Below are 16213 nucleotides of genomic sequence, written 5' to 3'. Positions count from 1 at the left end.
AAATTTTCTTTTAAAGAAAAAAGACAACAACTCGGGAGGCAGAGGCAGACGGATCTCTGTGAGTTCGAGGCCAGCCTGGTCTCCAGAGCGAGTGCCAGGATAGCCTCCAAAGCTACACAGAGAAACCTTGTCTCGAAAAAAATCCCCCCCCCAAAAAAAAACCAAAAAAAAAAAAAGAAGAAAAAGACAACAAACACAATAGGTTAGAGTTACTAATTTTATTTCTCCTTAATACTCTTAAACTTCAGCTTCGCCAGCAGGTCAGACTTCTCAAATAATGACTTTCCCAGGCTTTAACCCTTTCCAGGAGACAGAATCCGTCACCATTCATCATTTACCAGAACTCCAAGCATGCAGAGAACCATGTTTTCTGAGTTTCTGATTCTTACTAGAATCAAACAATCCAGACATGCAACATAATCATAGTAATTAAACCATCTCTTTTCATCCATAGCTTGTTCAGTGTGCCCCCCTCTTTTCTACAGAGAGTTTATTATGAAGAGAGGTTTGAGTATTGTCCTTTCCAAGAACCCTACTTACGGGTTCTGGTCTGTAGTTCAGAATAAGAACTTTTGTCAAGACAGGGTTTCTTTGTATCTTTGGAGGCTGTCCTGGCACTTGCTCTGTAGACCAGGCTGGCCTCAAACTCACATAGATCCCTCTGCCTCTCGAGTGCTGGGACTAAAGGCATGCACCACCACCCACCTGGAGCAGAATAAGGCCTTGTTATCAAATAAACAGTTTACTACATATTGAGTTGCTGTCCTCAGTCATTAACAAACTTAGAGTTGATGGTATGTGTACCTGGCTAAGCTTTACTTTAATCTTCTTGTAAGGGGGAGGGACTGGGCAAGAGAGATGGCTTGCTGTGCTTGGGACTCTGAAAAGAGCAGAGACTTCTGGAGCAATTAGGTGAAAAACAAAAAACTAAAAACAAAAAAACAGATGTCCTTTGTCATACAAAGAAAACCCTTGTAGGTAAGACCAAAAAAAAAAAAAAAAAAAAATCTGGTCCTGAAATTATAATGCATTACAATATTGTTACCAATACATTCAGGATTTATATTACTCTTAATTTCTTTCCCTGAGATAGGGTTCACAGTTCAGTAGATTGAAGAGGTAGGTATTGGGAGGTGAGAGTCAACTACTGTGTGTCCAGCAGCACCTGGGCAACACTTGTTACTTTCATCTCTGTTAACATCCATGTTACCCCCTCAGAATAGAAATGTAATGCTTCTTTCCATCCTTTCTGGCAGTGATGCTTCAGTCAGGGCCTCACACTTGCTAGGCAGTGCTTTCCCACTCAGCTACAGCCTAGTTTTATCACTTCATGAAAATACCAAAGCCCAGAGACATGCTTTGAAACCCTCCAGAGTGGGCTTGTTTAGGTGTGGAAGAGAAAGGCTCAGCAGCGTTTATTTATACACTCGTTAGAGATGAGCAAAGTTCTGAGCACCCCCACAGACCTGGCTTACTTCTGTCTGTCCTACTGGCTATGGTTGCTTCTGCCGAGGGCTTCCAGGGGATCTCGAATCTACCATGTGGAGGGAGAGGCCCAGCATTAACACTCTGGCCTTGGTCTTGGCCTCCAGTCTTAGGATGGGCTGGTGGAATACTGCTTCATCAACTGCTTGTGACAAGGGTTACACACTTGTTCAGGCTTGATGCTTGAAGGAAGAAGCAGTTCATTTGTCATGCAAGCATCACAGAAGGTTCCTTTGCAGTTCGTACATTCGCTCTGCAAGATTGGGGGAGGGGGCATAAGAACAAGCTAAGGACAGAAAGGGTCAAATACAGAATTACCCAATGCATAATCAAGTACAGCATGGCTGCTGTGTGCCAAATGGTCCTGACTAGACATGTTCAGAAGGGGCATGAGGTCAGCTATTAAATCTAAATGAAGCACAGGTGTCACAAAACCAAGAGAAAGGATAACAGAGTATTCAGTCTCTGGAGTACACTTTGTACTTTTGATCCCTACAGTCACTTTTGGGCAGACTAATTCTAAATTCTAGCAAATATCTAAGCACACTAAAACTCTAAATAAGGTAGCGAACTAGCAATGGTTTGGAGACGCTGAGGTTTACAGTGTACTGCATGTAAACTCAAAGTCCCCAGAGTACTGATAAGCTCAATGCTTCTCTCGGATGCCCCACAAGCACAACTCCTACCCTGTTACCTGCATCTTGTTTCTAGGGAAGCTGGTCTCCATAAACATTCTGAACCTTCAGCAGCCAAGCAATGTGTTGCCACAGCAGTGCCACCAGGGCAACACAACAGGGTCACACAGGCAGCTCTTCATAAAAGGCTTCAAAGTAATTTCTTCTTCGAGACACTTTCATCATCTCAAGAGTGCATGGGATGGGATGGATGGTGATGCTACTTTGTTCTTGAGACAGGGTCTCACCATGTAGCCTTTGTTGGCCTTAGACTAACAGAGAGACCTGCCTAACTCAGCCTCCAGGAGTCCTGGGATGAAAGGTGTGCACCATCACACCTGGCTGTTTTTTTTTTTTTTTTTTTTTTTTTTGGTTTTTGAGACAGGGTTTCTCTGTGTAGCTTTGGAGCCTGTCCTGGAACTAGCTCTTGTAGACCAGGCTGGTCTCGAACTCACAGAGATCCGACTGCCTCTGCCTCCCAAGTGCTGGGATTAAAGGTGTGCGCCACCACTGCCCGGTTACCTGGCTGTGTTTTAAGACAAGGCTTTACTGTATAGTACAGAAGGCTTGAACTTGGAACTCTCCTGCCTGGGTCTCCCAAGTGCTAGGATTGCTGGCATAAGTTTGCATTTTTATTGGAAATTTGTCAGTAGGGCTTGGAAGGGGAAAGATTGAATTTAGTTAGTAGTTTCTTCTATGTTGGAATATTTATGAATTTCCAACTATATAAAGGCAGTTCATTTGCTATATGGCTCTGCTAATCTAAGGCTAGATCATACTGTAATTTTGTTAAGATTCAGCATGATGTAATCCAGAATTTGGGTACATTTCTTAAAATTCTTCAAGCACTCATTTGTAATATTCCTTTGAACATCTCCTGAGCTTCTCCAGGCACCATACTGATGCTGAGGGAGCCTATGGTCAGCCAGTTCCAGGCCCATCCATTGAGGATGTTGGTTCTTTCTAATCTAGATTTTGACATCACCTACTCTATGATGGCAAACTAGCAAAAACCTATGGAAAGGGGCCCAGTGGGGAGAGCTCCTCTGCCCTTTTGAGTACACAGGAGCCTGGAAGGAAGAAAAGCCAAGACTAGGACTTGAGTGCAGAACCTCCTGTGTTAGCACTTGCCTAGTGTACACCAGGGGCTGGATTCCATCAACAGAAAGCAAAATGAAGCACACAGACTTAGGCAGGCATATGGCGAACACTAAAACTTCAGCACTTGAGGGAGGCTGCCTATGCAGAAGGAGTACAAGTTTGGTGATAGTTCACATTACATAGCAAGCCCCAGGGCATCTGGACCACACAGAAGACCCTGGCTCAAAACCCAAACAAGGGCTCAGTGAGATGGCTCTGCAGCTAGAAGGGCTTAATAGGAAAGACCGAGGACCCGTGGTTGCAGAAGAGAACAGACCCTTCAAAGTTGTCCTCTGAGCTTCACATGTGCACGATGGCATATGAGTCATGTCCCTCCCTCCCCACTCTTTCCCTCTCTCACCCAGTTATAATAATTATAATAAATAAAAAGTAACAATGAAACTGCGTGCTTAACAAAGACTGAACTTTGTAAATTAGTACTTCCTTATTTGTTTCAAATTATGTATGTACTTATCTTTCTTTTAAAGAGTAAGTTCCTTGCCCTATGGCTTTCTAGCCACTGCTGGCACTGTGAAAGGCATGCCATGTTCTGCACAGCAAAGTCCTGCTTACTCTTGGCAAGGATCTGGAGCTGTACACCATCTCCATGAGGGCTCACTCACCTCTGTCAGGATGTCATCTTTCTGGCACAGCTGACACACCTGTGGCTTTTCGGGCTGACCCTAAGACACACAGTAAGCCAGTTAACCCCCTGAGCACAGGAACATGATGAATGCTTTTGTAACATTTTTAGGTACTAAAACCAGACTACACACTGAAAGTGAAGAAACAAGTTACATATTCTATCACCATAACTCTGAATAACAAAGTCAACGGAATGATCCTTAATGACACTCTGCTATACTTGTAGAAAGGAGCCTAGCATTATAGTCATCAGAGAGGCTTCATCCAGCAACTGATGGGAACAGATGCAGAGACCCACACCATTAGGCAGAGCTCAGGGAATCCTGCTGAAAAGGAGGAGGGATTGCAGGAGCCAGAGGGGTCAAGGACACTACAAGAAAACCCACAAAATAATTACCAGGGCTCATAGGGGCTCACAGCACCACCAACTAGGGAGCCTGCATGGGACTGACCTAGGCCCTCTGCATATATGTTACAGTGGTGTGTAGCTTGGTCGTCTTGTGGGATTCCTAACAGTGGAAACAAGGGCTGTCTCTGACTCTTTTTGCTGGATTTTGGGACCCTGCTCCTACTGGATTGCCTTGTCTAGCCTTAATGTAAAGGGAGGTGCCTAGTCTCATTGAAAATTGATATTCCAAGTTTGGTTGAGCTATCCCTGGGAGGCCTGCTTCTTTCTAAACGGAAACAGAGGAGGAATGGATGGGGTGAGGCTGGGGGGAAGGGAGGGAGGGGAAAGTGCAGCTGGGATGTAACATATGAGAGAATCAATAAAAAAAATTAAAAATGTTCAAAAGTGATTTTAAAAAAAAGGGGGGGGGCACTGGAGAGAATGCTGAGCTGATAAAGATCACCCACACGGCAGCTCACAGCTGTCCAGAACACTAGCTCCAGGGGATCTGACATTCTCTTCTAGCCTCCATGGGCACCCGTCATGCATGTGGCACACATACATACATACAGACAGCCTATCAATACATGTAAAATAAAATAACAATAAAGATTTTTTTGTGAAGTGACCAAAACATCTTTTTCCTCACCATTTTATATAAGGGAAAATGAGAGATGCAGGGAGGGTGCTTAGGAGCCTGGCTCATCAGGGGTGACATCAAGTCGGAAAAGAGAATTGCTGCCGGGTCAGCAAATGTACTGAGCCAATGCTCTGAGCTATGCCACGGACCCCAGTCACATGATGACTCCCACATACAAATTGGTTACAGTTTGCACTTTTGTTTTCCAACACATCAGACACATCTGTTTTCCAACATGTGGAAATATTAGGATGCATATTAGGTAGATAGCCCAGCAGTGGTGGCGCATGCCTTTAATCCCAGCACTTGGGAGGCAGAGGCAGGCGGATCTCTGTGAGTTCGAGGCCAGCCTGGTCTACAGAGCTAGTTCCAGGGCAGCTAGGACTATAACACAGAGAAAAAACAATCATAAATAATAAAATTTTAAAAAGATTATTAAGAAGATACTACACTGAGGACTATGTCCATCTGTCTTCCATGTTGTCTTGTTTACTGGGTAGCCATGGCACAGTGACTTTGCAATTGTGTGTAAGACATTTAAAGCAGCAGTCTTACCAGTTCATCTGCAGAGTGAGTCAGCAACCTATAGGAGAAATAAAAAAGAGTAACAAACTTTTATCAACTTACTGTATTTTCATTATAGTATCTCAAGAAATACTCAGGATAATACTTGTTAGACAAGCAATGCTGCCCACCCTTTACACTTCGGGGAAAACATAATTATTAATCTTGACTCCAAGATTCTGGACAATTTGGTTAAATCTTTTACTAAACTCTGTATGATCCCTGATATACATCACAGTTCTGATTTACAAATTATATATGGAGTTATATTTTATCTTTCCTTTTTACTACCTAAAAAATAGCATTTGTCTTATGTAAAATTCCAATGGTTCATTAACCATTTTTTGAAGTTCTATTATATCTGACTGACATTATGGGACTCTACCACGTATTTGTCTACCTTCCTCAAAAACTCTTAAGTTGGAAGCTTTAGGAAACTAATCAAGGAAATAAATGAATCAGACTGTCATGAGACTACATATAACAACCTGTATCACACAGAAGCCTGGCAAAGAGCCCATGCATTATCCAGTAAAATGCAACACAGCCAGATGGTTCCTGTGACCTTCAGTTGAGAGACAAAGGATAGACAAACAGCAAACACCTATGGTGACCATACATGTCCCCTGTTGAATTTCCTGTGTTTAGTGGTTACAGTTCTGGCTGGTATAGGTCCTAGAAGTTGCCACAATGTCACTGAGATAAAGAAATTTAAAAAACAGACAGCAGGAGCTGGGAGTGGTGGTGCACACCTTTAGTTCCAGCACTCAAGAAGTAGAGGCAGGTGGATCTCTGTGAGTTGAGGCCAGCCTGATCTACAAAGTGAGTTCCAGGCCAGGGATACATAGAGAAACCATGTTTCAAACAAACAAAAAAACATTGACAAAATGGAATGAGAAGGGAATGAGGATGTTTATGTCAAACTTGGCAGCTGAGTGGAAGCAAGTCATATATACTAATGTTCATTTACTAGCGTTTCATTTTCTTGAGGTTCCAAGATTATTATTTTCTTTTTTGGACGATATCACAGTGTAGCCCATGTTGGCACTGAATCATATCCTGCTTTACTCATTCAAGGCTGGGACTACAGGTGGGAGGAATTATACTCGGCTAGGAAATAATCATTTTAAATGGAATTTAAGTTGAGGAAGAGTCAGAGACAGGCTGGGTAATCCTCTTGTCATTTGGCTAATGTGTTATCTGCTTTATTACATACTAGCTTTCCCCTTAATGTCTGGCCTTTGTTGATGTCAGTGTCCTTCTATTGGGAGCCCCCTTCCCACCACCCCAAAATGAACTTATGGCATTAGTGTGCATTACAAACACCTGTGACTTTCTTCCAGCGGCTTCTGTAGTTTAATGTTTTCCTCTTGGATTCTGTGCTTCCCATCCTGCCAAAAGAAAATAGCATTATTCAGGATGCCAAATGCTGATGGTACCTTAGGTTTCTTCTGTAGTGTTTCAGCTTGGGCACAAAGAGTAGCTTTCTTCCTCCCCTATTTTCTTCCTTCCTTCTCCTCCCTCCCTCCCTTCCATACATATGTACTTCATACAGAAAGGATTTAACTTTCAAATCAGATTTCTCATACTTTGTTCCAAGTAGTTATTAAAACATTCTGATACAGTTTAGAATTAGTAATTTTTGGAGTATTTTATTCCTGAGATTCAAATATAATCTAAAAGAAATGGCCTCTTTAATGGGCTCAAGGTAATTTGGTTTTTGTGAAAAGTATCTATCTTGACTTTTCTTTGAAAAATTGGCCAAACTCAGCACAGCCTATCCAACTGGATGAGTGACTCTCTGGACACTCATGTAGCTGCCCCACTGCCAATGACTCCAACCTGTATGCAGGTGAGTTTTCTGCTCTGAAGGGCAATGGACCCAGGCTGGTAAGGTAGCCTAGGTGGTTTCTAGGTCAACTTCTGTGATATATATACCACCAGCTGCTCCAAACTGCAGTCTACCTGCTTCTAATAGAGTACTAATTTCTCAGACCACTCAAGTATCCAGCAAGAGGCGCCAGTGCAGCATTTATCCTCTGAGAAGCCCTTCTCACAGCAATTCAAGACAGAACGTTACAGTCTTCTTGGGAAAGTAAAACAAGATTGGCAGACCTCCATCCTACAGATTTACAAGCACTCAAAGCAGTAAATAAAGGGCATCATACACAGTGGTTCCCTTCGCATTTCAAACAGCAGTGTGCACTATACAAAGGATTTCCACTCACTATTGGATTCTGGAGCACATTAGCAGTCAGTTGTCTAGGGGTTATGAAGCATGCCCTATGCTGTATGTGTTAATACACACAATGGTGCTTGCTCCTCTGAATACAACAGACATGTCTCACGCTTTTTAAGTTGCATCATTTCCAGAGGCTGGCCCTGTCCCTGGTCCTGGAAATGATCTTGTACAATTGTGGCTCCTCACCCCTGCAGGTGCTAGCGACTTTCAAGACTGCTTTACACAAAGTTCCACTCTGTTCTTTAACCATTCTACATAACGTTCCTTTCTGTAATTCTAGTTTCTTCTCCTAAAAGAAGCTCCTTGCGGGGGCTGGAGAGATGGCTCAGTGGCTAAGAGCACTGGCTGCCTTTCCGGAGGACCTGAGTTCAATTCCCAGCACCCACATAGCAGCTCACAACTGTCTGTAACTCTAGTTCCAGAGGATCAGACACCCTCACACCGATGCACATAAAATAAAAAATTAAATAAATTATATAAAAAAGAAGCTCCTTGCATATATTCGCACTGAAATCCACATGACATAGAAGGCCTCAAGAAGCAACCCCCCAGCTGAGGAAATTCTGTTGAAGGGGAATTTGGGGCTAGGAGGGACCATATTATACAGTTTTCGTTAGGACTCTGAAAAACACGTGCTTATTACAATAAACAATTCAAAGGAAAAGAGTTATTTTCCTTTCTAGTGGAGCAAGATCATATTAGAGGCCAGCTCAAGATTACATTTCCCTCCATTCTGAGAAGTTTGCTTTTCTGTCTGTATACTGTAGACCACAGGAACTAAGCATGAGGGCTGTGAAAAACTCTCTGGACCCATGAAGCTCGTGCATAAAATGTAGGTGGAATGAGCAATCGAATAAAGATCATTCGTTACCGTGCGGGGCTCCAGCTTCTGGGTCCCCTTTCCTGGGGTACCCCTGTTTTGTGACCTCCTCTCCTTTTCTTGCTTCAGTTCTAACTCAAGCTGAGTCCTGGTTAGGTGGAGAGAAGAAAAAGATGATACTTCTGAAATCTGTATTCATATATATCCATATATTCTAAAGAATGCTGGATCTTCCCGTAAAGTTCAGCAATTACATTTTTTTTTAAATACCTTTATTGGCTCTTGTTTAAAAAAAAAAAAAAAACAACTTTATTTTATGTGTTTTGGTGTGAAGGTGTCAGATCCCCTGGAAGGAGTTATTGACAATTGTGAGATGCCATGTGGGTGCTGGGAATTGAACCCATGTTCTCTGGAAGAGCAGCCAGTGCTCTTAACCACTGAGCCGTCTCTCCAGCCCCAGCAATTAAGTTTTAATGCCTGATAAAGTTATCAGAAATATATGGACAACCAAGCTCTAAAATACTAGGATACGGTTAAAACTAGTAATGCTATGACATGTAAAAGAGGTTTACTCTTTCTCTGGCAATTCAGAATGCAAGTTAGGAGTGCCCAGTTCCAGCAGGTCAGTTATTTTATATTAATTCTCAATGAAGAGTTGCAGTAATCTGGATGAATGAGAGCATGTTTAAGTTTTTAGTAAGATACACCATGAAAGGATAGGCACTGTATTTCTATTTCATTTATTTGGCTGGTCTCCATAGTTATGTACTTAGTTCCCATACACCCCATCCCCAAGCCACTCAGTGTCCTTGATAGCTTCCTGTTTTATAGTGGCCTCACTTCTTTATTTGCAGCCAGTGGCTTTAGCACCAAAGTGCATCCAACTTGAGAGGTGGCATGAAGGAGTACTTAGGGTTTAGTCAGAGAAACAGGTTTAAAGGGACAGTGTAGCTTAATAGTGTGAATTGGGACACACTGAACCCCTCTAAGCTGTCACTCCATCTAAAAGTAGGGGCAATAATATCACCTATTAAAAGGATTGATATTCAAACAGCAGGAACACCAGTGTGTGAAGTGTTCTAAAACAGATACAACACACTGTAGGAATTCAGGAGATGTTAACCGTTATCACTCAAATTGGATTAGATATCAGTTACTAGATATTTGGGAACTTGGTCTCTAATTCTCTTTTTATTTTAGTTTTTGAAGACAAGAGTGTCCCTGTGTGCAGCCCGAACTGGCTCTGGGTTCTTGTCTTGGCTGAGATTTCAAGCCTGCACCACCATGGCCAGGAGCCAGTTCCACACTATTTGATTACAAGGATGTTGAGTGGATTTTGAAACTGTTCATCCATGTGAACCTTTCTCAGTTCCAACTGTACAATTTGTAAAGCACACTGGAAAGATCAAGCCGAGGGGGCTCAAGACCCGAGTCCCTCCTTGCTGCTTAGCCTCTGCAGTACCCACCACCACCCTGCTGGTCAAGCTGCCCCTGTTCACCGCTGCCTGGTGAGTGCCTCCACTTCCAGCTGCAGACTGTTGATCTTGTCTCCAAAGTCCTGTTTGAAGAGCCGGTTGTCCAACTCGGCAGACTGGCGGCCTCGCTCAGCCTGGCGCAATCTGGATGTGAGCCATATGAACTTGTGATAAAAAACAAAAGCCATGGTGGGGAGGAAGACCAAGTTCACAAACACAAAATAAAACAGCCCAAGGAAGGAGGTATGGGGAGACAGAGGGAGAAAAAAAAAATGCACGACACAGGAAGAAATTATGATGGGGAAAAAGATGGAGAAGAAATAAATTCTAAAGAAAAGCAAGATGAAGGTGAACCAGGCAGAGGGAGAGCTGATTTTCTATTTTTTTTTTATTCTAGTACTACAGTTTACAGCCATTAGATGATCAACAACAAGACATCACTTTTGAAAATCCATATCCAGAACCACCCTCAAGTACACAGGCATTTATGCTGAAGCCACCGTCCTTCTTTCCTAACAGGTGGATACTTTATACTTCTGCCTTCCACATACTGCTCAATGTGCAAGTGGAGCTGCCTTGTCATGTGGGGTTATCACGATTTCCTGATCCTTCTCTGGACCACAGGAAGCTGAAGGGTAACCTCTAGCAACTCTCACCCAGGCTTCACATGAGTCCATAAGGACAAGCCTCTCTGAAAGTCTGGCTGTGTCTGTCCTTTCCATTCCTACCAGGTGATACGTGACCCGGTAGACAAAGAACTCAGCACTGGGGTTCACAGACTCCTGACCATATGCTCTGGAAGATTCTTAAGGATGCTTTCTTCTAAATGACTTATAACTTTGCACCTATAAAGAAGCATTTTTACAAGGTGAGACCTTTGAGGCTTTCTATAGGAGAATTTAGAGGCATGCTGCGTGTAGTCTAACTTTTACTGGTTTCGACTCTTCAATGCTCATGTAAAAGGTGCCTCGTCATCATGAAAGTTGGATGGCCAGCAGAACGCAGTAGGAGCTTTATTTATACAGGTGCAAGATTATAAGGATTAGATGAGTTCAAGGATCCTCTATTAAGTTGGCTCTAACACAGGCCCTTGAGGACCTATAAAAGCACACCAACTCTGTTGTACTCTTAATTCTGGTTTGCCAAGAAGGTAAAAAATTTGAAGCAAAGGAATTATCTTTGCCTGTCTTTAGCAGGGGCAATGCTACAGAGCATGCCAGAAGGAGGGACAGAAAACATGGAACAAAATCCCAGGCATTGTGTCAAACCTATTGGATGGAGTAAAGGCGCGTGTATATAAAAGCCTGCCTCCCCAAATCAAAAATAGTTTTTTTTTTAAATCAAAGTATTTATAGGATTATTTACAATGTAGAGCCAAGAAAGTGTTAGAGCTGTAGTTACTTAGAAAAAGAAGCCCTGCTAGTATTGCTGTGGCTATCTATTGAGGATCTTTATCTTGATACTAAGCAATAATGCCAGCACATTATTTCTCATTTGAATTTTTTTTTTTTTAGTAATTAGATTATTTTTCCAGAACCGTTAGCAAATTCCCATCACAGAAAAAGTGATAGAAGCTCTTGGGCAAGTGTTCCGGGTGAGGATGGCAGGCCGGAAGTGGTGGCTACTCTGAGGCCTCTCTATCCAGGAGGAAAAGCAGGGTAGATTTGAAAACAGTATTTGTATTAAAGTGTTCTCTCTGAGCTACCTAAGCAGTAAGTAGAATGACAGAGAAGGGCAGAGGTAGAAGGTGACACAAGTTGAGAGGGGTTTGTCAGCTTCCACACTGTAGTGTTAAGAGCTACCTAATTACTACTTTGTTTCTACGTCCTTTAAAGAAATGCAAGGGTGCTGTTTTCTTTTTTTGTCCAAAATCACTAAAGGAAAAATAAATTGCAAGCAATCTTGGTTACTGAGAATAGAACTGTAATGAAATACTAAATACTCTCCTTGGGCTGGGGATTAAACCTACACAGGCAAGAGAAGAGGGGTCACGGTCTAAAGAGACAGAGCTACTTTAGGTCCAAGGTCACCGGGTTACACCTGTACGAATTAATTACACTGCAGACAACAGGCTCACTGATGTGGCCATGGGTCACCTACAGAGTCTGACCACTATCAAGGACACATGGACAATGCTTCCGCTCCCCAGGCTTCCTGAAAATGGTCTTTTGATTTATTGTTCAACTCAGAAATATTTCTCAAAGTTTATTTGTTGTTTAATGAGGAACCCATACCAAAATTTCTAACTCTGGGGGAGAAAATAACAGCAGCAGCAGCAGCAGCAACAAAACTCAACCTGTATATCCAACTATTTTTTTTAAGTCCAACAAATTCAAGGTCAACTTTTGGTGACATTTTATATAGAATCAGAGCTTAAATGTAGGAATTTCTGACTTCTTCCTCTTTTAGTTATTTTGTAACATCAGACTTGTGAGGTGACCAACTGTAAAATGTCTAATGATGTTTTGGGATCAGTTTATTGGCTGCACTATTTAAGGTCTTTGCCTGTTTCACCAAATCTTTTTCACTTAATAAAATAAAAATAAAAAGTGAGTTGGAAGGGTAATGAGAAAATGGATAAACAGGAAACAAAGATAGTAAGAAAATAAGTCAGATGAGTCATTATTTTAGTTCTGTTGGTCTTAAACGCCAAGTCAAAATCACTGAGGAATAGTTTCAAACATTACAAAAGTACAACTTATGAACATCAGTTTATTAAATCATACACATATCCTTGTTTCTGAACAAGCACTTGAATAATCTGCTATAGAAATGGATTCATGTTTTACTATCAGTCATAGCAATATCAATCATGGCAAAGGTTTCAGCATCATTCATAAAATTTGCAATTAGCTTTAGTATTAACATTAACATGCTCTGCTGTACAGGATACTCCCTCCCTGGTGAAGAATTATCCGACAGAAATCATCCATCTCATTCATTCATTCATTCATTCATTCATTCATCGACTTATGCCATGGACATTCAAGAACTGTGACAGATTCTGTGACAGAACTGTAACGCTTAGTTAACTAACTGCAAGGAGCTCACACTCAGAAGACAAGACACTGATACAGACTACAAGATGAGGTGCACAGTGAGAGACGCCAGGCAGTATGGGCAGCACTGGATATAAAGTACCATTTCTGGCTGGAGGGAGGTATCAGAGGAAGCCAATGTCAGGTGGTGGCATTTGAGCCTTCATGTAAAAAACGGATATGAAGAAGGGAGTGGGGAAGGGAGCATTCATAATTGGTGGCACTATCAGTACAACGAGGGATGGAAAAAGTGGACTGCATGGCCAACATGGTTAAGTGACTATAAGAAGGGTGATGAGTAGTGTTGGGGTAGAAGTGGCAGATGGTCTTGGGTGCTACAATTCAGCTGTGAAGTCTCAAACATTTCCCCATTGCTACAGAGTTACAGGGGGAAAGGGGTGGTTTCAGAGTGACACAGGAAGAAGATACACTGGTGGGTAGGACCGAGTGGAAGATGACAACTCCCCACTTGAGACAGGAGGAGGTCAGAGGGACACACTGTAGGTTTTAGTGAAAGCCACACAACTATTCAGGGGAAAGACAGCGGGCGTGGGCGGAGAGAATAGAGGAAGGAGTTCAAGATGAGAGAGAAAGCCATGATCAAACTTGGAAGACATCTGCCTCACCTGGTATGAAAATACTTAAAGACTTTAGTGATAAAAAAAAAACTATACAATTACAAACACTATTTATTTAGATAGGGTCTCATGCTTCAACCCTGTCTAGCCTGGAACTCACTCTATACAGACCTAAAAAAAAAACAAAAACAAAAAAAAACTAAAAACATTTAATTAAAATATAATTACATAATTTGTTGCCTTCCTCCCTCAGCCTCTCCTGTGTCCTCCTTACTCCCTCTCAAACTCATGGTCTCTTTTTCTTATTACTTACTTACATACACACACACACACACACACACACACACACACACACACACACACACACACACACACACACACACTATAGCCTGCTGAGTCCATTTTGTGCTGCTTGTATGATCATGATTTTAGAACTGACTACTTGGGATACCCAGTTAGGAGGCTCATCCCTGGGGATGACTGTCTCTCCCTTTCTCAGCTGTTGCTAGGCACCTGTAGCTCTCTGTCTAGCAGTTCGGGGATGTGAGGTTCATTCCATGTTGGCCTGTCTATTATATACACCACTGTTAACAGTGTTTTAGGAACATCATGGAACACACACAGATAAACCTTTACCAACATATCTGATTTAGGGTGCATATATTTCCTGTATTTTCCATTGGCTATATTTCTGTTCCCAGCATTTCCAATACTGAAAGAGTCGTTACAGAAACAGCACTTTTACCTTTGCTCCAGTTGTTTAATGGTGGCAGTCATCTGATTAGTCTTCTCTTCTAAGCGACTGTTCAGTTCACTTTTCTGTTTTACTCCTAGGTCTGAACTCTGGTAAAAAAGAATTATAAAGATATACAGTACATGTTTATTTTAATCATAATGGCAAACAGGAAATAAATGGAACTGCTCTATATTTGTATATCAGTTAACTAATTTCTAAGTAGAAAGAGAAAGTAAAGAAGCATTTTTTGTTAAAATAAGTACTATTCTATGAAGCTTATTACAGCATCAGGAGGCTCATTGATTTATCTGCCCATTAAAGATCTAATGCAATTTACAGTTCAGCTGACACGCTAAACTGCAGAATTGAAATTATAGGATACAAATATTTATATTATTTTTTTTCTTTTTTCTTTTTTTTTTTGGTTTTTCAAGACAGGGTTTCTCTGTGTAGCTTTGGAGCCTATACTGGCACTGAAGACCAGGCTGGCCTCGTTTTATTATTTTTTTATCTTTCTAACTTTTTTCCAACATAATATTTTTTATTGATTATTTGGGAATTTTACACAATGCACCCTGATCACACTCACTTCCCATTTTTCCCAGGTCCCACCCTTTCACCCTACTGCCTCCCCAGAAAAAACAAAAACAAAAACACAACAAGTCTAATTTGTGTTGCGTACTCATGAATATTTATATTAAATAAATTAAAAATACAATTACATATTATATGAAAGAAAAATACAATATAAAGGTAGAAAGAGAAGTAGGTGGGGAGAGGAAGGATCTATGGGAGAAGTGGGGACAGAAGGAAAGAGGATAATGGCAAGGAAGAAAAAGACATATCACATGTCCTTTCATGTGGAACCTAGATTTAAATATACAAATATAAGGGAAAAGAACAGTAAGAAGAGGGAGTAAGACAAGCAAGGGACACAAGAATGAATATGAACGACGTTCAATGATAAATATGTGCACAAAAATATTATTAAGAAACCCCTATTTTTGGCTAGAGAGTTGGCTCAATAGTTAAAGAGTATTCGCTGCTCTTATAGAGGACCCAGGTTCAATTCCCAGTCCCCACATGGCGGCTAACAACCATCTGTAACTCCAGCTCCAGTGGGATCTGACACCTTTTTCTGACCTCTGTTAGCACCAGGCAAGCACCCATGTCGTGCATGCACAGACAAACATGCAGGCAGAGCAACCACATACAGAAAATAAAAAGAATTAAGTATTTTGAAAAAAAAAAAAAGAAACCCTTATTTTGAGCTGGCGATATGGCTCAGTGAAGAAGAGCACATACTGTTCTTGCAGAGGACCTGAATCCCAGCACACAGGATAGCAGCTCATAAACCCCTGTAGTTCCAGTTTTAGGGGATTTACAGCCTCTGTGAGCATCTGAACTCATGTACACAGACCCACACACAGACATAAAAGTAAATAAATCTTCAAAAGAAGAAAAACCCTTATTTTGATGCTATCTTAGCTAGGGTTTCTATTACTGTGATAAACACCATGGCCAAAAGCAAGTTGGGGAAGAAAGGGGTTATTTCACCTTGCAGATCTTAGCCCATCATCAAGAGAAAGTCAGGGCAGGAACTTGGAGGCAGGAACTGAAGCAGAGGTTATGGCGGAGGCTGCTTACTGGCTTGTTCCTCCTGGCTTCCTCAGCCTGCTTTCTTTCTTTTCTTTCTTTCTTTTTTTTTTTTTTTTTGTTTTGTTTTTGTTTGTCAAGACAGGGTTTCTCTGTGTAGCTTTGGAGCCTTTCCTGGCACTCGATCTGGAG

General features: G+C 41.6%; 1 protein-coding gene across 5 annotated transcripts in view; it reads right to left on the bottom strand.

Annotated features, from left to right (window-relative positions):
- Nucleotides 1-199: 199 nt before the first annotated feature.
- Rufy3 (RUN and FYVE domain containing 3) overlaps nt 200-16213 on the bottom strand; it is an 82283-nt gene continuing 66269 nt past the window's right edge. For 2 of the 5 annotated variants that reach the window (XM_027389244.2, XM_027389246.2), the window contains exons 12-18: nt 14435-14532; nt 10098-10217; nt 8650-8746; nt 6863-6927; nt 5528-5555; nt 3923-3982; nt 200-1738 (exon numbers count right to left, since the gene is read on the bottom strand). In XM_027389244.2, coding sequence (XP_027245045.1) covers nt 1595-1738; nt 3923-3982; nt 5528-5555; nt 6863-6927; nt 8650-8746; nt 10098-10217; nt 14435-14532 — 612 coding nt within the window. In that variant the 3' untranslated portion in view covers nt 200-1594. The other 3 variants (XM_027389249.2, XM_027389251.2, XR_004772322.1) reach the window with 2 other exon arrangements.

Source organism: Cricetulus griseus (genome assembly GCF_003668045.3).
Source record: "Cricetulus griseus strain 17A/GY chromosome 1 unlocalized genomic scaffold, alternate assembly CriGri-PICRH-1.0 chr1_1, whole genome shotgun sequence".
Classification (NCBI taxonomy): Eukaryota; Metazoa; Chordata; class Mammalia; order Rodentia; family Cricetidae; genus Cricetulus; species Cricetulus griseus.
Note: the sequence above shows the minus strand (reverse complement) of the source record. Positions and strands in the feature narration are given on the sequence as shown.